This window comes from Pan troglodytes, chromosome 1, assembly GCF_028858775.2.
Source record: "Pan troglodytes isolate AG18354 chromosome 1, NHGRI_mPanTro3-v2.0_pri, whole genome shotgun sequence".
Taxonomy (NCBI): Eukaryota; Metazoa; Chordata; class Mammalia; order Primates; family Hominidae; genus Pan; species Pan troglodytes.
The window spans coordinates 79958238-79979736 of record NC_072398.2 but is presented as its reverse complement, the minus strand read 5'-3'; the positions used below and the strand labels follow the sequence as shown (position 1 = coordinate 79979736).

The window sequence follows — 21499 nt, the reverse complement described above, 5'->3', positions numbered from 1 at the left end:
TTACTGGGGTGGTGGAAGGGTAGGCAGAGGAAGAGGGGAGAATGAAGAAGACTGTTTAAGTGACAGGTAAAATTTTAATAGAAGAAATAAGAAACATTGCTTTCAAGTATAAGTCTCAGTGAGATGAATTGTAGCTATACTAGGTAAAACTTTTTAAAAGAACAAAGATGTAATCAGAATAAGACTGATGTCGGTTTCTCCATTGGCATAAGAAACTCAAATATCTGAATTTAATACATTGGGATATTTGCTTATCAGAACTGAGAGGTGAATTAGCCCACAGAAGTACTTCTTTCTGGCCCACAGCATGTATTAAAAATTTGGGGCCAACATTAAAAAAAATTAATGTCACATAAAAATTTGTGGTTTGGGCTTCTCTTTAAAAAATATTGAAATATCGCCTGGTGCAGTGGCTCACGCCTGTAATCCTAGCACTTTGGGAGGCCGAGATGGGCAGATAATGAGGTCAGGAGTTTGAGACCAGCCTGGCCACCATGGTGAAACCCTGTCTCTACTACACATACAAAAATTAGCTGGGCGTGGCGGCGCGCGCCTGTAATCCCAGCTACTCGAGGACCTGAGGCAGGAGAATCGCTTGAACCCGGGAGGCGGAGGTTGCAGTGAGCTGAGATCACGCCATTGCACTCCAGCCTGGGGACAGAGCGAGACTGTCTATCTCAAAAAAAAAAAAAAAAAAAAAAAAAAAATTGAAAGACTAAGGTAACAATTAGTGCATGTTTCCTTTGGATCCAAAAACTAATGGACAGTTTAGAGAGAAAGGCAGAACAAAGAAAGGGAGTTCCCAGACAGTGCTAGCACCAAGAAAGGAAATGGAGATTGGTTTCTCAACAAGAAAATGAGAAGCAAGTAGTAAACTTTGGAGATAATATCACTAGAAAGATCATTTACTGGGCCAACAGCAAGGTGTTTCTGCTTTTCAATGTTGGCCTTGTTTCTAGGAGCCTTGAAGAATGCTTATTTGGCATTTGACTCAGCTTCCCCATCCATTTGCACATTGAGAATAGTCTCTTCTTATGACCATTTCTCAAGGCTGCAGTGGAATAGACTGAGTAGATGTTCTTTCCTCTCTCAGTAGTTTGCAAACTACTGTGTAGATTGAGTCTTGTTTTTGAGTACACATAGTGATGCATGATGTGAGCCATTAAAATTTCATTTCATTCTGGATTTCAGCGAGATGAAGATAAGGATAAAATTGGAAATGTGGAGTATTTTGGACTGGGCAACTCCCCTGGTTTTCCTCTGCAGTATTATCCCTACTATGGCAAACTCCTGCAGCCCAAATACCTGCAACCCCTGCTGGCCGTACAGTTCACCAATCTTACCATGGACACTGAAATTCGCATAGAGTGTAAGGCGTACGGTGAGAACATTGGGTACAGTGAGAAAGACCGTTTTCAGGGACGTTTTGATGTAAAAATTGAAGTTAAGAGCTGATCACAAGCACAAATCTTTCCCACTAGCCATTTAATAAGTTAAAAAAAGATACAAAAACAAAAACCTACTAGTCTTGAACAAACTGTCATACGTATGGGACCTACACTTAATCTATATGCTTTACACTAGCTTTCTGCATTTAATAGGTTAGAATGTAAATTAAAGTGTAGCAATAGCAACAAAATATTTATTCTACTGTAAATGACAAAAGAAAAAGAAAAATTGAGCCTTGGGACGTGCCCATTTTTACTGTAAATTATGATTCCATAACTGACTTGTAGTAAGCAGTGTTTCTGGCCCCTAAGTATTGCTGCCTTGTGTATTTTATTTAGTGTACAGTACTACAGGTGCATACTCTGGTCATTTTTCAAGCCATGTTTTATCGTATCTGTTTTCTACTTTATGTGAGCAAGGTTTGCTGTCCGAGGTGTAAATATTCAACGGGAATAAAACTGGCATGGTACTTTTTTTTTTTTTTTTTTGGCTCTTTCAAAGGTAATGGCCCATCGATGAGCATTTTTAACATACTCCATAGTCTTTTCCTGTGGTGTTAGGTCTTTATTTTTATTTTTTTCCTGGGGGCTGGGGTGGGGGTTTGTCATGGGGGAACTGCCCTTTAAATTTTAAGTGACACTACAGAAAAACACAAAAAGGTGATGGGTTGTGTTATGCTTGTATTGAATGCTGTCTTGACATCTCTTGCCTTGTCCTCCGGTATGTTCTAAAGCTGTGTCTGAGATCTGGATCTGCCCATCACTTTGGCTAGTGACAGGGCTAATTAATTTGCTTTATACATTTTCTTTTACTTTCCTTTTTTCCTTTCTGGAGGCATCACATGCTGGTGCTGTGTCTTTATGAATGTTTTAACCATTTTCATGGTGGAAGAATTTTATATTTATGCAGTTGTACAATTTTATTTTTTTCTGCAAGAAAAAGTGTAATGTATGAAATAAACCAAAGTCACTTGTTTGAAAATAAATCTTTATTTTGAACTTTATAAAAAGCAATGCAGTACCCCATAGACTGGTGTTAAATGTTGTCTACAGTGCAAAATCCATGTTCTAACATATGTAATAATTGCCAGGAGTACAGTGCTCTTGTTGATCTTGTATTCAGTCAGGTTAAAACAATGGACAATAAAAGAATGAACACATTCCTCGTGTGTGATTCACTCTTGTCTAAATGTCCCAACCTGTGACTTCTTTACTTTCCACACCACTAATTATCCAAGATCTTGAAGAAGTATTGAACCTGAAACGGAGAAACACATAATTTCTTAGTTCAGACAAATTTTGGTCTTTTCCACTTAACAGAGTCCAAGAGGTTGGTCAGGACTTCAGACACTGGCATACCCCTTCCCAAAGACACTAAAAGTTAATCAGAGGCAGAGAATCGATGAAGCTCCAGTTTGAAGTTCCATTTAAAAAATATCATCTTGCAGTGCTACTGCTACTTCACTCAGTTTTAGAAAACATGAAGTGTTGGTTCCTGCTATTGCTTCACTAGACATATGTGTTAAAAAAAAAAAAAAGTTGTTAGCACTTCAGTTTTTAAAAAATGAGGTTAGGTTTGTGGTTCAGTAAATTAAGGTTCATACCTTGCTTTTTGGTTCAGGGATTGGCCTAAGTCCTTATTTAGCTGTATTTAAAAATTAGCCTTAGTGTGAAAGAAGATAAAAATCAGCTTTCCAAAAAACATTTTCCAGCTATAATTATTAAAGATTTAGTAACACTTAACTAACATGGGAAATGCCCACACTAAAATCAGGTCACTGTATTTCTGAAACGGAAACCTTTTGCAAAGCCTGTGCAGGCAGAGGAGCTCACACACATCCTTGACGTGGCACTGTGTCTTCAGGGGTGCTGCCCTCTTACAGAGAGACCTGGAGGCCATAGCCGTTTTGGTGAGAAATGCCAGAAACAGCTTCAGTTCCCACCTACTGCTTCATATTTATAATCACACTAATCTATTTCTCGTTTTGCTATTTCTAGAGCAACAAATTGTGTGATGCGAAATTAGTACCAGAGGAACAATGACTCCACTTAACAAAAAAATAGCAAGGGAACGATGAAAAATGGCACAACTGCTTAACTTTAATAGTTGAAGTCTTTAGGAGACTTCAGTAGTTGAAATGACACAGAAAAATCCTCAAACTAACATGCCTACATGAAACTGAGTTTCTCAAAGTAACCCACATTTATGGAAATAGAAGTTTGTCTTGCAGAAACGTCAGCTCATTTTGTAAGGTGTATGTGATATTTAAATTTGTGATGCTTGTGAATAAGGGAATGGGGCTTTAGGAAAGGGGAGCATTCATTCAAACTGGAGGGTATTTTGCATTTTTAAGGCTGCTATAAGGTCACGACCTTGGTGAGACTTAACCTGTTTTCGTATGTATTGTGTACTTTCTGTTCTAAGCCATTGTGTGTGTCTAACTTTCTCCAAGATTCTCTCCAAATCTTGCTTCTCTTAATTTCTCCAGATTGTGCCAACCTATTTCCCACTCCTGATCTTTAGTGTTATATCACCACTAGGAGACTGGGGAATGTGGTTTGTGTTCTTAGACTCAACAGATACCTACCATATGCCAAGCATTCTTCTAACAGCTAGTGAGAGATCTATCAGTGAACAAAACAGACAAAACTCCATCTTTTTTCCTCTGCTGCTCATATTCTAGTGTTAACCATTTGCATATTTCTCAGACTCTTCAATACATTTATTATTTCTTTTTAATCAGTTTATTCTGACCCTCAGTAGATGACATATTTCATGGGTGTAGGGACAGTGCCATCTATCTCCCTTGGGGTGTTCTTACATTCAAGAAATGGGTTTTCACACAAGTCCTGTCAAATACTTAATTCCTTACCCAATATAAAGGGACTGAGTTTTTCAAAGATAGGCTGACTACTTGGAATGAAATACTGAAGAGAGAAAAAGGATTCTCTTTTCAACCCTTCATATTCTCGGAAGGAAAACTGAAATACCGAGTTAGTATGTCCTCAACCCTGGTTAATTTCCCTTGCAAATAAAGAGGGACAGGCCTTGGTGTCAGAAGCTTTGCCATAAGATGTTACCTAGCTAGGATTTTTAAACTGGTTTTCATTGTATTTTATTACCTTCAATTAAGAATAGTTTAAAACAAGTAGTTTTCCATTTATAGCAGTAAAATAAATTTGTTCAAGTATAGCACTGAATGGATTTAAAGAAAAATAGTAAAATTTCAGGTGGTAAATATGATAAAAAGCATGGAAGTGATAAATGGTTGGCTAAAATTTAGGACTCTGCTTGACAGTATAGCATTTTAGGCCAGGCACAGTGGCTCATGCCTGTAATCCTAACACTTTAAGAGTCTGAGGCTGGAGGATCACTTGAGCCCAGGAGTTCAAGATCAGCCTAGGCAACATAAGGAGATCCCCCCGTCTCTACAAAAAAAAAAAAAAAAAAAAATAGCCGAGCATGGTGGTACACGCCTGTGATCTCAGCTACTTGGACGTCTGAGGTGGTAGGACAGCTTGAGTCCAGGAGGTTCAAGGCTTCAAGGCTTCGGTAAGCCTGGGCAACAGAGTGAGACCCTGTCTTGAAAAACAAAAACAAAAAAAACAACCAAAAACGGCATTACCCAGAACCTATCTACTTTAGAACAATAGCATGCCCTGTCTGCTCCAGCTGCACTTAATACCAGAGGGAACTGCTCCAACTCCAAATTAAAAACATTATCAGTGATCAGAAACAAAAGTTCCGTTATGAGAACCTTTCAAAGCTCAGTAATAGCTTAAACTCCTGGCTTCTTAAAGGATTAGTAACACTTTGATATCTGTGTATATTTGGCTCACAGAGAAGAACCAAATAACATTACCTTGAAAATCTAGGACTAAGGGACCTTATGAATACAGAGGGAAACTATACAAGGAACAGACAATAGCAGTTTTAATTGAGTGAATAAAGTGATCTTGGTTTCAAATTCAACTGAGAAAACATGACTTTCTCCTTTTTTCTTTAAGAGGGGGCTACTGTTAACCAGACATGTTATCTGTAGTCCCCTGGGCTCTACACTGAGAAAGATGATCAAGAAATAGATAACCCTGTTATTCTTCCAACTGATGGTTCCAATGAGCACCCATATCCTAGTCATGTGAAACAAAGGGGTGAAACAAGGCGGGTGTCTTGGTTCATGCTTTAATTCTCTATTTTTCTCCGAGGGACTTTCAGCATCAGTCCTTTCTGAGGGATTAAGTATCTTACTAAGGTGTTGACTCTTATTGACTACAGAATTCAGCTCTTTCATTTAGTCACAAAGGCATCCTAGACCCTAAGAGAATGCCCATATTGTAATAAAGCATACTATCTGTAGCTAGCTTTATCACAAAGCCTTTAAAAAACTTGGATTTCATAAAATCATAGGCGGCCTCTAGGGCTATCTTTTCCAAGGAGACACATATATTCCCCCTTAGTGTTGACCCTATACAGACCAGGCAGGAGGTGACACAGGTTAATTTAAAACAGCCAGCCACAGTGCCTGATATAGTCATTACTTGGTCTGTCTTTTGGAGTGCTTCAAGGAGTATGGAACAGTCCTGCAGGAATAGGACATACGATCCTTTCCTTTTGATAAGGAGCAGGGGTTCTGAAATAACCAGCAGGTAAAGATTAGGCCTTGGGGAGGTTCTGATGAGTCTGCTTTGGAGCCTCTAGACAGCAAGAGAATAGTATAATAGTATAATACAACTCAGGTTATACTGCAGAAAATGAAACATAATAGATGGAGAAGTCCATGCCTACCATAAACCTTTGAAACCTTTGCCTAGAGCAGGCCTTTCTTTTCTTTCATTTGCAAATTTCTCCTGAGCCACCTACTATGTACCCAGCACTGACAATGAAATGTTGGGGTGGGGTAGAGGTAGGGGGTCACAGGGGAGTGTCCAAACACACTAGGTCCTCATGAAATGTTTACTTTTGTACTTCTAAACGTCTTACATGGTCTAAAGTATTCTCATCGATACCACTTCCTTCCCCTCCTTCTTCTGCCATTCATTTAACATATTCAACATATCCAACGGATAATGATACTTGACTACCTATAAGATTAAGTTGAAGGCTCGTTCTGTCTTTATCACCATTAAATTTAAATAAGAACAATAGCTTACATTTATTTACTACTTTATAGTGCATAGTCTAATTTCACATATAAATCTCATTTCCTTCCCAATAGCTTTGTGAAGCTTGTTATTCTTTCATTAGTGTATCAGACACTTTAGAGGTGGAATGCAGGCATCTATTTTCCAATGGTTTTTAATGTTGGTTGAGTATCAGAAATGCCTATGGAGTTATATTTTCTTTTAAATAAGAGTACAGATGTGCTTGAACACTTAGAGAATCTATCGCACAGTTGTGGAATTCCAGCACCAAATTAAAATATGTGTGCCTGTGTCACTACACTAGATTTTTGGATAAAATCTAGTCAGTTTGATTGAAGTGCAATTTTGTTAGTGTTCCAATAATATGATACTGAGTTTTAAATATATCGGTGTATTTAGTAGATGACCAACTTTCAACTCACTTGGGCCCCTTACAGCCAAGGCTGGCTGCATGGGCCTGCAGTCTGTGCACGGGGCCACATGCCTAGAAGAGCCTTGTGTTTGGTTTAATGCTCTGCTGCTGCTGTCTTGAAATTCTTAATGAATTTTGAAAAAAAGGCCTGACATTTTTATTCTGCACCAGTTCTGCTTAAAGCCAAGGGCGTCTACTGTAGGGTTGCTTTAGCATGGTTGTCTTAATGACTGAATGAAAAATGTGGTTGAAAAGGCTGCTTTTAAAATAAGCAATGAACAGATCGATGGTTGAGAGTTGGGCGGGTTGGGGAAGGTGCAGGGTGAGGCAGATTATGGAAGGTGTGAGCTGGCAGACTCAGCGGGCATGGAACAGAGGCCCTGGGATGGCGCTCTGCAGCCTTGGGCAGGGGTGAGGAGGGGAGGGCTTATGCTGTGGGGATGGCAAGAGGCAGCTACCAGTAGGGGATGCACATGTGAGCCTTGAATGAACCTTTGCTGGGCTCCCTTTCCCTTTTTGTCTTCCCTCTCCAAGGCACTACTGACTTTTCAGCTCCCAAAATATGGGGCTCAGAAGTGGACAACAGTGAGGAAAGGAGTGGTAACTGAAAGAAGTCTAGGGTTCTCTGGGTGGAAAGACTCAGAGGAAACATTCAAACCTTGATAGAAAGGAGATGAAAAATCCATCCTTGCCTATTGTTGTAGCTACAGAGCCCCAAAAGCCCTTGGGCTGCAGATGTACCCCCCACAAATCTATTTATGGTCTAATTAAAAAATTAAGTTGAACTTAGTCATAACAGTATCTTCTTCAGATATGCTTATCTTCTCTGTAGGTTTTGTTGACATATTTGAAATGTTTTAAGACTAAATGAGCGGGGTGCAGTGGCTCATGCCTGTAATCCCAGCACTTTGGGAGACCTAGGCGGGTGGATCACCTGAGGTCAGGAGTTTGAGACCAGCCTGGCCAACATGGCAAAACCTCGTTTCTACTAAAAATACAAAAATTAGCTGGGCATGGTACTGCATGCTTGTCATCCCAGCTACTAGGGAGGCTGAGGCAGGAGAATTGCTTGAACCCTGGGGGTGGAGGTTGCAGTGAGCTGAGATTGTGCCACTGCACTCCAGCCTGGGTAACAGAGCGAGACTCCTTCTCAAAAAAAATAAATAAATAAAAATTAAAAAAAAGACTAAATGAAAATGTCACATTAAAATGACTATACATTTTTCTAATTCTGGAAACCCAATGTCTTCAAAGTTCTCTTTTAAAAACCTCAAGGCCAGGTGCAGTGGCTCACACCTGTAATCCCAGCATTTTGGGAGGCCAAGGCAGGAGGATCACTTGAGCCCAGGAGTTCGAAACTAGCCTGGGCAACATAGAAAGACTCTGTCTCTACAAAAAAATTAACAACAAAAAAAATTAGCTGGGTGTGGTGGTGCACACCTGTAGTCCCAGCTGCTTGGGAGGCTGAGGTGAGGGGATCACTTGAGCCTGGGAAGTCGAGGATGTAGTGAGCTAAGATCATGCCAGTGCACTCCAGCCTGGGTGACAGAGCAAGACCCAGTCTCTAAAATATATATAGATATGTATATATGAAATTAAAAACTCAAAAGATAAAAACCTCCTGATTCCTCTGACTGCCACCCACTAAGGAGAAAATTCCCTTTTAAAAGCTGGAAGGTAATTATATCTCAGCCCAGAGTAGAGTAGTGCTGACTTTTCTCTTTATGGAAAATATTTACCTTCTTTGCTAATATAACTAAAGGCTACAACTTTCCATAAATTCATCGTAAAATTGTGTTTCATGACTCATCATTATCTAGCCCCTTTTGCCTCGAAGATGGTTTTGGTTGTAACTGGTATCTCCCCAGTCTCTCCAAATATGAACAGATGTTTGTTGCTTCTGTTCCCTTCTCCTCCCTACCTGTAATGATTAAAAAGGTATTCTCTGAGAGTTTTCTCATCTCAGTGTGAACTTAGTCATAACAGTAACTTCTTAGTCATAACAGTATCTTCTTAGTCATAACAGTATCTTCTTCAGATATGCTTATCGGTCAATTTTTCCATATTTATATTTTAAATTTTACTCTTAAAAAATGAAGTTCTTGCTACATACCAAATGCTTTAACAGATTATTGTGTGTAATCCTTACAACCACCTTTATGACGTTGGTATTATTAGTCCCATTTTCAGTTCATGAGACTCAAGTTTTTTGAGCTAATAATTTGCCTAAAGACATATCACTCTGTTAAATGTCTCTGGTTCAGCCTGTGCTGGTTCAGAGCTCACACTAGGGATGTAGCCTGGCTGTTGGAATTTGACTCCTAGCCCTGCCATCTCCTGGCCAGGTAACCTTGAGCAAGTTACTTAACTTCTTTGTTCCTCAGATTCCACATCTATAATGTAACAATACCTACTATGTAGGTTTGTTGTGAAGTTTAAATGAGGAATTATATGGAAGACATTTAAAATAGTGTCCAGCATAAATACTGCATAATAAATATCACTATTATTGGTTTCCAAATATTCTCCTAATGTTATGGCCCATCCTGCTGTATGTCACTGAACCCAAGTATCTCTGAATAACTCCATCAAGTGCTGACAGCCAGAACTATCAATTCCAGCTTATCAGATGATAGCATACATAATTATTCAAGTCATGAACAGCAGAGGCAGACTAAGAAAACTTTGAAAACTAAGATAGTAAACAGACGTGAGAACCAAATGCTATTGTGATCCCTGATTGGATCCTGAACCAGAAACTATTTTTTTTCTCTTGCCACAGAAGACATTTGTGGGTAAAAAATGAAGGTCTGTACCTTGATAATAGTATTGTATTAATGTTAACTTCTTGATTCGCAATCACTTTCTGTGGTGACTGCAGATAATATCAGTGTTTTTAGGAAATATACACTGAAGTATTGAGAGATAAAGGGGAATTATATCTATAATATACTGTTAAATATTACAAATAATTAAATTCATATGTACAGAAAGACAGAAGAAAGGATGATTAACATGGTAAAATGTTAACATTTGGCAAATATAGGTAAAGGGCTTGTGGAAAGTATTTTTTTAAACTTTTCTATAAGTCTGAAATTATTTCAAAATGGAATGATAAAAATATTAATCAGTAGAAAGAACAGAAAGAGTACTAGATTTGGAGTTGGAAGAATTGAGTTTTATTCTAGCCACTATTTCCTAGTGCTCTTAGGCAAATCATTTAGACTCTCTGAGCCTGTCTCCTAATCTAAAAATTGAAGATAATAAAACCTACCTCATTGGATTTAGTGGGCATGTAAGTTTCTGGGTGGATTTATAAAGTTGTAGCACATTATACAAATAATACTTTTTTAAAAAGGACATATGGCCCCATGTTCCCACTCTGAAACTAGTAGCCCAGGATGGGCTCTGCTACAAATCAGCTACAGTAAAGCTTCAGGGATGGGTTTTCTCAGTTATGAATGCCAAGCAAGCAGAGGGGAAAAACTCAGGTGACCTTGACACTTCCTCTTAGAAATTCATTTTGTGGCTCCCAGAGAAGAAAAGATTTTGACAGGGAACAGTCTATCCTTAAAAAAAAAAAAAAAAAAAAAATTCAAATAAAAGAAATTGTAGATATAATGACCAGTTCTCAAGATTGGTGATTTTCAACTTGGTTGTACATCACAGTCACCCTATGGATCTTTAAAGAACCAAAAAGTAGATGCTTACACCCCCACCCTGGAGAGTCTGATTCATTAGGTCTTGGGTAGGTCCTAGACGTCCACATTTTCAAAGAGCTTCACAGACACTTCTGATGTCCACTGGGGTTGAAAGCCACTGCCCTAGTATTGTTTATAAGGACTAAATAAGATCCTTTATACATCGTGCTCAATAAACATTAACCCTAATCTCATCTTTTCCTTTCTCTGTGCCTCAGAGGAATGACAAACTGAAATTAGAAATGCAGATCTTGTTGACAAATGATTTACAATAAAGTTTCTGGATGAAGAAAAAAAAAAAGAAAACTACTGTCCTAGATAGTTAGTCAAAGTAGGTGCCTCAGAAATCAGAGCCCAAACCAAGCCCATATGATATCATTATATGTGATCTGGGGAAAGAATAAAACCCCTCACTTAATTTGGCATTTACTAGTATCCACAGTACCTTGGAGGCACTTAACATGGATAATGTGCCAAGGAGACAGGTAGGCCTCAAAAGATGAAGTGGGGAATATGGGCAGAAAAGCAGAGTAAACTTCAACAGGATTACCTTGGGTATTGATAAGGAAATAAAGCAGTCTTACAAGATGAGTTTTATAAACAATAAACAGTGATTCAGGAAAGGGATCTTGGAGTATGTCCTCGTCATTCCCTGAATACTTGGGCCAAGACTGCTGTCTAGGAGGCCATCAATGCTGAGATGCTGAGTGTCCTCATAAAGGATGTTGTCAATTAAACCCAAGGAATTACAGTACTCTTTACAAGAAAAACAAACCACAGAATATTTTATTTATTGGGAAGTTCCTATTGCTATACTTCATACACATTTCAGTTAGAAAAGCTCCAAGACAAAAATAATAGAGTTAGAAAATAGAAATAAAAATTTTTTAGAAGATGGAATGCCTTTTTTTTAATAAGGACAGATGAGAAAAGTAAAAAAGCTCTTAGATTGGATAAAAGCTGAGAGAATACATAATCAGAATTCATGAGATAATGAAGTGAATAGCCGGGATGGACTTTGTCACTTAAAATTGGAAAGAAATTGTGAAAGCATATGCTGAGGTAATTTAAGATTTAAGAGAAAATTACTTCATATATTGTTTCATTTAATTTTTACTGTGAAATGTCATTATTTCTACTCTTCAAGTAGATAAAATGAGTCTGAGAAAGGTAATTCTTCCTAAGTCATGAAGTTGGTAGGAGGAGAAGCTGGGGATTTGAACTCAGACCACCTGACTCCAGAGTCTGTGCCCAGAATCACTATACTCCTGGACCTCCCTTATACTTTAGATTTTCGAGAAGGCTAAGGAAAGCCTATATGGCATAGTAAGATTCAAGTTCAACTTTAAACTTTTGATTTACCTTTGAACTCAAGTTCAAATCAAGTAAAAGTCATTAAGAGCTCAGCTAACTTATCTTTCTATTCATCACTTCTGTATGCTCACAGCCTTTGGACTGATTTTGAAATAGAAATGCTAGTCTTGCAATATTTTCAGCTAAGCCAGAATAAGATAAGATGTGTTGTTTTCCTAGGAATTAATTTCTCCATTTCTAGTCTTCAAGTTTTAGTAAAACGATGCTTGATGACTTACAGCAATACATTCTTAACTGGTAATCAAAAAAGAATAAACGGTACTTCTGTTCATAAATAGAGGAAAGAAAAAGAAGCAACTGCAATTTGATAATTATAATAATTCATTATACTGCTTACAAAGGATACAGAGACAGTATGGCAAACTAGAAAAACCCAGGATTACTAGTTAGGAGAGTAATGTTCTATACACTAAGCCATAGGTGAGCCATTTTCCTTCTTTGGGCAACACTTTCCTCAATGGTAAAACCAAGGTGTCGGATTAGAATTTGATTTCCTCAAAACCTAGAATCATGGAATGTTAGTGCAGGAAAGGGGTTTAGAGGAGGGCCTCTCAATCTTTGTCACCTCATGGTGCACCTAGAAAATGCTCATTCTCGCATGGCATCCTGGAGCCGGCACAGGAAGTGGTTAAGGATTGGAGCTGCTGCCTCCAGGTCTCAGAGGATCAATTATTCAGCTCATTTGTGGGGCAGTCCAAGCTTTGAGAATTACAAGTTCAGCCTCATCATTTTCCACGTGGAGAAACTAATGCCTAGACACATTTTATGAATTTATAACAACTCATAAATTAAAGTACATGGTATCAATGTATTTTCAGTTGCTACACTATTATTTAACAAATCTATCCCAACCTGATCCCCTTCAGTCCATTTTCCACATGGTAACTGGAGAGACCTCTTAAAAACTATAAACCTGATTATGTCAATGCCCATTCCCCTCAAGGGTTGCCTCCTGATGTTTTGAGGATAAAGATCCATATTCTTAAAATAGCCCACAAAGCCCTGCATGGCCCAATCTCTATTTCTCCAGTGTCATCTCAGGCTTTTTTTTTTTTTTTTTGCATTTTATATTTCTTCTTTCCTTTTCTAAAACACACCAACCAATTCCCCGCATAAGGGCTTTAGCAAGTGCTATTTTCTCGGCCTGGAGTCATCTACCTTCTTCCTCAGCTGACACTCATTTCAGGCCTCAGTTCAAATGCCATTTGCTAAAGAAAACCTTTCTTAATCCCCCATCTACACCAGGTTCCCCGATTACAACTCATCCTGTCTTTTACTACACAGCAATAATCAGAGTTTATACTTGTCCATTTCTTTTTGTGATTATCTGATTAATGTCTGCCTTCCTCATTAGACTATGAGCCCTGAATGGAATGTGTGTCTGAATAGGAGCTCTTGTTCATTACTGTCTCCTCAGTGCTTACCAGTTTCTGGTGTATAGGAAAAGTTCAGTGAAATGTTCAATGAATGAATTTACAGTTTAGTTTTGGCTACAGAAGTCTTCCTGGCAACTTCCATTCATTGCACTGACAGCTCTGTACATCACATTTCTTATAATATGAAACATGGATATGGTTATGCCTTACTTCACTCTAATTAGTGAACAGTATGGGCATTTACTTAAACTTTTCACTGCAAATATTCTCAACAATTTTTTCTTATTGTGGACAACTTTGAGATCTAATAAGCTACGGACCATTTCCCCCCCAGAATGAATACATCCACAACATTTTGCAAACAATTTCAGCCAGTCAGTCCATGGACTAACCCTATGAATAAATTTCAAACTCCTAAATTTGGCATAAAATAATTATATGACTTGAGCCTTAGCTACCTTTCCATGCTCATCTGCAATTCTCTAATGTCTTTTTAAACTATGCTATATCAAATTCCATGTAGTTTCCCTACATGGAATTAGGGATTGCTCCTGTGAGTAGCTACTACACTGTAGCCTGAGCAACATAGTGAGACTCCATCTCGGGAAACAAAGACAAAAACAAAAAACCAAGGTAAAGAGCTAAGAGAATGGATACATAATATCCCTCAAATGAGAAGACAAACTGGAATACTAGCAAATAACATTGAATACTTGCAATGTGTAATTATCCACAAAGGCCATTACAAGAGAATATATTATACAACATACACACTATTTCTTCAGCCTGGAATACTATTCTATGTTTTGTTTTTTTAACATATCCTCCAATACTTGGAGCAGATTTCATATCTAACAGGAGGCTCATCTGATTCTTGTGCTGAAACCCAATAAGGATCAACCTCCTAGCATTTACTTCCTGATAGGGGCTTTCATGAAACCCAGGAAGGATCAATCTCCTAGCATTTACTTTCTGATGTCAATTTCGATAACAATTTTTCCCGGAGAATGTTAAATTCTTTGAGAATGAGGAGTGTGTCTTATTTAGCCGTAGTGCCTAGAACAGTGAATGGCACAAACAGGCCTTCAATAAATGTATGTTAACCTGAGAAGGACCAAAATTATCAATGGGAGAAGAAGCCAGGCACTGTGGCGTGCACCTGCCATCCCAATTACTGGAAGCTGAAGCAGGAGGATTGCTTCAGCAATTTGTTTATTATACAACGAAGTTATTTTTACCCCAGTAAAATGACTAAAAATTGCATTAGCCTAAGGTATCAATGTCAGTATCAGTTTCTGTTACAGAAAATCATCATGTAAACACTAGAACAATTAATTCTTTATTAAAACAAACTGAAGGCAATACTCAGAAAATGTACCATTATGATGACTTTATGGAAAGATTCAAAGCTATGCTGTGTGCTACTATTGTATAACGTTTTATAATTCTCTCTGCCTTGTGAATAGTAAGCAGCAGATTTTAGCTCTCAGATGGAGATTGTAGAGTAACCAACAAGTTAATGGGTAATGAGAAAAGTGGAGAACTTTGCACGGAAAGATATGTACACTGATATTCCAAGCAAAGAAATTATTTTTGCTGTTTTAAACTTGCGGTTTTTATTCATTTACTCAACAGATTAAGCTATTTCTAACTCTAAGGTTGGTACCAAAGGGGACCAGTATTTATCATTAGAAGAATTACCATTCATTACACAATGGAATATAAGCATAATGCATAATGGACTTTCACAGTGTGATTGGGTAGAATCCAACGAGGTGGCTAATTCACACAATTCTGTTTCACTTACTCTGGCGCTCTTCTCTCTTATGCCAGATTCATTTGTTGTCATAAGGCCAGTTATAGAAGCACAGTGGGAGGCGGGGTGGAGGTGAGGACAGAAGCATTATCAGAAGCTTCCATGGAGGCACAGTTTTTAAAACTACCCACTGAGAATCCATAGGTAGCCTCACTGTAGCCTCATTCCAGCCCCTACTCTTGCTCAGACCATAGTGGTAATGACAGAATGGGAGACATCACTCACTGATAGAGTAGACTATTCTGTAAGATGACAAGGTCAGTAAAAGCAGTAAATAAGGGTGTGCTTACAACAAAGATGGCATTCACAATGTATGTTGACCCGAATTTAAAAACAAGAAATAGAATTATGGAGGAAAATCGAATTGTTATAACCCCTAGAAACAAAAACAGCATCCAGCACAATTGTGAGTGCACAGTGCATACCACAAGAGATGTGAGCTAAATGTGGTATAATATGAGAGTATAGTGGGCCTGAAGAAGAAAGTAAAAAGTGGAGCGATACAGCATTTCATATTATTTTTATTGATTCAGAGGGTACATGTGTAGGTCTGTTACATAGATATATTGTGTGATGGTGAGGTTTGGGCTTCTAGCATACCTGTAACCATAATAGTGAAGATTGTACTCAATAGGCAATTTTTCAGTCTTCATCCTCTTCTCACTCTCCCCGCTTTTAGAGTCCCCAGTGTCTATTATTTCCCTGTGTATGTCCATGTGTAACCATTGTTTGGCTCCCACTTACAAGTGAGAACACAGCATTTAATATTATCGGAGGGAGAAAAGATCCCATACTACACATTTGTCTCAAATAATAAATACATCTGTGGTTTTTCAAAGAATAAGCCCTAATTTCCAAGGCAGACTTCCTAGTCCATAGCTATACCATGAGATGGAAATTTAAATGCTACAGTGATTTGGGGTGATTCACACAGGCATTCTGTAGAAATTAAGCAAAAATGAATGTATTTATCAATAATTACAGATAAACTCACCAAAAGTACAGCCAAAGCCCTTTGGAGTATGACATAATTTTGCAATAAAATCAGGTGGTGTACCTAAGGGACAGACTATAACATACATACTCTTTAAATCCCAGTGACCTCTTCCCAGGGGTTAAATCAGAGGAGTCATATCAAATCCAAGAAATATCATCTTTGAATATATTTCAAAAGCCTCAAATGATTAAACCCAATGACCTTTTAATAAATGTAAAATAAATACACAAGGATATCAGCTCTAGGTCTGCCTTACTCCTTCCCTTCCTTCCACAGCCATTTGTCAATAATCAACTAAGTTACTGATAAACAGAGGCTAGGTTCTTGGGATACAAAGGTAAGACATGGCCCCTGCCCTCAAGGAGTTCACACTAAGGGGTGAACTACACAGAAACAAATAATTATTTAACAATACACCAAGTATGTTAACAGAAGTATGTATAAGGACAGTGGGGACAAAGAGGAGAAAGTACTTGTGATTTTGTTCCTCATATGACACATTATTATTAGAATGGGAGATGAGAATTATGTACTTGGTCATTCAACAAATACTGACTATGCCCCTCTCATGGGTAAGCACAGTGAAATCACAGTGAGATCAGAATAATCCTTTGGAATTCCAGGGGCACGCGACCTTCTCTCATCCCCCTCAAGAACTCAAAGGCCTCTTGCTGCTGACAATACAGCAGCCTGATAGTTAAGAATTTTTTAAGGAATAAATAACTTTATATTTTTAATCTAAAACTGAATTGGACAAGTTTGTGAATAAAAATATCAGTTAATAAGGATAAAACCTAAGTAAATATCTAATCATTCTAATTACTTTTGAGGGAGGCCAAATATTCTGACTCTATTTCCTATTATATCTTCCCTCATGCTTAGTTTTTCTAGTCTCATTCCCCATCCTATTATGAACTCTAAAGAAATAATACTTGTTACATTTAAGATCACACAGAAAGGCAGTGAGGTTAGAGAGTATAAATTCTGGACCCAGATTGCCTGGGTTCAAGTCTGTGCTCTGTTATGTTCTAGCTGTGTGGCTCTGGGGAAGTTGCTTAACTCTTCTATGTTTCAGTTACTCATCTGTAAATGAAGTCGTCAATTAATGCATATAAAACACTTAGACCAATGCTTGGCATATGGCCAGGACTCCCTACAAGCTAGTTAATATTCCTACCATATACATAAAAATAAAAAATCAATAAGCAATGATAAGAAAGAGTTAATGCAAATAAATTTAATAGCAGAGCTATCTTTTAAACTTCATCAAGAGCATGACTGTATCAAATTCCTAACTATATCAAGTAAGCATTTGCCCAATATGAGATTTACAAGTAACGACTATAGTAGTTTGGATTTCATCTATGCTTAAGAAAGTGTGACTTTGCTGTGGATAAGATACTTTCAAGATGTTGTCTTATTGCTATCTTTGTGGCTAAATTAACATTCAGATTAAAGGTGAGAAGGATATAGCGATTGTTATAACTTCTTTCACAATTATCTCACAGAAAATTGCTCATACAATATTATTTCTTGAAAGAAATAATTTCAATTTCTTGAAAGAAAATTTCTTTCAAGTTTCTTTTATTTTATTATTTTTTTGAGACGGAGTCTTGCTCTGTTGCCCAGGCTGGAGTGCAGTGCTTTGATCTCTGCTCACTGCAACCTCCGCCTCCTGGGTTTAAGCGATTCTCCTACCTCAGCCTCCTGAGTAACTGGGACTACAGGTGCACATTACCACACCTGGCTAATTTTTGTATTTTTTGTAGAGCCAAGATTTTGCCACGTTGGCCAGACTGGTCTCAAACTCCTGACCTCAAGTGATCGACCTGCCTTGGCCTCCCCAAGTGCTAGGATTACAGGTGTGAACCACTGCGCCCAGACTCATTTCTTTAAAAGCTTTCCATAACCTGCAAAACCTCAGTACATGTGCTCTTGAAAACATTGAGCCTAATATTTTCCTGTTAGACTAGTCTTCTGTTTCCTCTTAAAACAGGAAAGCCCATAACTTTCTAAAGGACAAAGAACAGTAGTAGGTTTAACAATTTTCACCCTAAAGCCAAAGTGGGAGTAGCTGTAATATTTTATGAATGAAAAACAGCATGAATTCGATTAGGGCAACCATGTTTTAGACTCCTTTCTAAGTCACCTCCTAGAATTTTTAATCAGTCACCTAAGAGTTACTTATTAACTCAAAAACTGCTTAGTCACTGACTGAAAAATGAGGCAGGGAGCAGACCAAAGTCAAGAGTTCAGGGTCAAACTGCAGAGAGCAAAGCACAATGAGTGGATTGGTTTCATCTTTCTCCTCAGTCTTCCAGAGCTAGGAAAATGAAGGGACTGGACAGTGTTGGTGGTTGGTAATGTGAACACAATACCAGCTGTCTTAGGTGAGTAGACACAAAAGTCACAGGTTAAAAAGGGCACTTTGTCTCCCTTACTTGATATGTGGATCAAAGCCATGTACCCATACATGTATTGTCCTTGGCATCTTTTCTCAGTTTTCTCTTTCACAAGATGCCCATACACACAATATATTCTATACCAATGCTCTTCTGGAAGTTCTTTCAACTTCAAGATTACTAGAAATAAGAGCACTAGTGAGCATATCTATTTGTTAGTTTTAAGTAATATTTAACTTGCAGGGCGCAGTGGCTGACGCCTGTAATCCTACTTTGGGAGGCCGAGGTGGGTGGCTGACCTGAGGTCAGGAGTTTGAGACCAGCCTGGCTAACATGGTGAAACCCTGTCTCTACCAAAAACACAAACAATAGCCGGGCGTGGTGGTGCATACCTGTAGTCCCAGCTACTCGGGAGGCCAAGGCAGGAGATTTGCTTGAACCTGGGAGGCGGAGGTTGCAGTGAGCCAAGATCCTGCCACTGCACTCCAGCCTGGGTGACAGAGTGAGACTCCATCTCAAAAATAATAAAAAAAATAAATAAATAATATTTAACTAAGAGAAGTTAATATTTTAGTTACACATTTCTCTCTACTGCTAGAGGATTATATTTGGTTATTACAGTATTTCCCCCTTATCCCTAGGGGATACATCCCAAACCCCCAGTGGATACCTGAAACCACATATAGTACCAAACCCTACATATACTATGTTTTTTCTTACACAAACATACCTATGATAAAGTTGAATTTATAAATTATGCACAGTTAAGGGATCAAAAACAGTAACTTACAATACAATAGAACAGTTATAACAATATGCTGTAATTACAGTTATGTTGTGAATGTGGTCTTTCACTTAAAACATCTTAAGTACTGTATTCATCCTTCTTGTGATGAAGAAGGGTCAAAGCAGAACAGCATGAGATTGCATCATGCTACTCAGAATGGTGTGCAATTTAAAACTCACGAATTGCTTACTTCTGGAATATTCCATTAAATATTTTTGAACTACAGTTGATTGAAAGTAACTGGGACCAATGGAAAGCAAAACTGTGGATAAGGGGAGATTACGGTGATACTGACTTATTGAATTCGGATTATACAGTTCTGATATGAGCCAGTCTTTTAACATCTTTCTAGTTTATGACTTTGGGTCCCTTCAGGATTCTTAATCACTTCCATTCAATTATAAAATACTTATTTTATTAGCTGGGCATGGTGGTGCATGCCTGTAGTCCCAGCTACTTGGAGGCTGACAGTGGAGGACTGCCTGAGCACAGGAATTCAAGGCTGCATTGAGCTATGATTGCACCACTGTACTCTAGCCTGGGTGACAGAATGAGACTCTGTCTCTAGTTTACAATATGTATATATATTGTCTCTAATTTACTCTGTATGTCTGTATGTGTGTGTGTGTGCATATTAAGCCCATAACAAATATTTTTGTGCTCTATAAGACAGCTGAGAAAAAATATATTTAAGAGTCTAAGGGCAAGCTAGTCTATCTGTATACTTGTTATAAAAAAGGTAAGGTGTATTGTAAATACGTTGCATTTAATGGACAAATAGTTGCTAGTATCTCTCTGGATTTCAAGGGCCCTTGCTAACCCCTTAATTTCTCCATTATGATAAAAGGTCAAGAATTGGCCAAACTCACTTAATATATTAACATTACTGAAGATCATCATAGTAAAGGCCTACAAAATAGAGACAAGCATTGCTTAGTGGTGATGGAACAAGATTTTGATTTTATTTGTTTTTAATAAACAGTAGGCAAAGGGATATTTTGGTTGTCTAGAAAAAACATGTATTCTCACTTCCTTTCTATTAACCAGCTAACTTTTGCCTCTCAAACTTCAGCTACAAAAGGGAATCATCCATGAGTTTAATTGTACTGCTAGGTGACAGACAAGAGGGTTTATATGATGAGAAGAGAGGCTGGAAAAGGAAAAAAAAAAAAAAAAAAAAAAGAGGAGCAAGTTCAGATAGGTACAGAGGCTAGCACCTGGGTACTGACCTTTGAATTTCTTGCAAGGCAATATAATTTGCTCTTCAAACATAAAAGGCTACACTAAAAGAATAAAAGCCTTTTCCCCGCTATGTTCCTGTAAAACTTTATTTATGGACATCGAAATTTGCATATCACATACTTTTCATGTGTCACAAAATATTATTCTACTTTTGATGTTTTTCAACCATTTAAACATGTGAAAGCCATTCTTAGCTCATGGGCTGCACAAAAACAGGCAGCAACGGATGGGCCCTTAGACTAACATTGGTTGACTGCTGGATTGGAGCATTAGAGCTTGGGTATGAGTCCCACCCCAGGGCTTCCAGGAGAGGGGGCCCAGGCTGATGCCATCTCCACCCTCATTGCTCTAGGCGGGAAGGCAGAGCTGGTGCTGTATGAGGTGTGGCTGTAGATCCTGGGCCAGCCCTTCACCAAGGCCTTGGAAGATAAAACCAGTCCTGAGTCCCGGGTGCTTCACGGGCAGCTGATGAAATGAGTGAAGTGGCAGGATGGAGTGGGAGATCAGGGAAGAGGCCTCGAGGGGATGGAGGATGACTGGACAAGGCTTTGGTAGAACTGTGACCCTCTTCACCCGCTCCTGACTCACCAGCTGACCACCATCCTCAGACCTCTACAGAACTTGACCTACTGGTGGTGGAGGGATGCCAATGAATCCAGGGTGGCCCTCGGTGACCCAGGGCTCAGAGCTGGACTTGGTTGAGGGCAGGAGGCTGGAAGAGATGACCTCCGCTAGTCCCCACAGGCTGTCCAGCCCCCTGAAGCCTGTGATGATCCTTCCACCAGGCCAGACCCACTGACTG

General features: G+C 38.6%; 2 protein-coding genes across 8 annotated transcripts in view; one reads left to right on the top strand and one right to left on the bottom strand.

Annotated features, from left to right (window-relative positions):
- The window catches only part of ATP1B1 (ATPase Na+/K+ transporting subunit beta 1), a 28972-nt gene extending 26364 nt beyond the window's left edge, over window positions 1-2608 (top strand). The window contains 1 exon segment of the mRNA NM_001098555.1: window positions 1192-2608. Coding sequence (NP_001092025.1) covers window positions 1192-1455 — 264 coding nt within the window. The 3' untranslated portion in view covers window positions 1456-2608.
- NME7 (NME/NM23 family member 7) overlaps window positions 2420-21499 on the bottom strand; it is a 229615-nt gene continuing 210535 nt past the window's right edge. For all 7 annotated transcript variants that reach the window (XM_009437588.4, XM_063787333.1, XM_063787493.1 and 4 more), the window contains 1 exon segment: window positions 2420-2706. In XM_009437588.4, coding sequence (XP_009435863.1) covers window positions 2674-2706 — 33 coding nt within the window. In that variant the 3' untranslated portion in view covers window positions 2420-2673.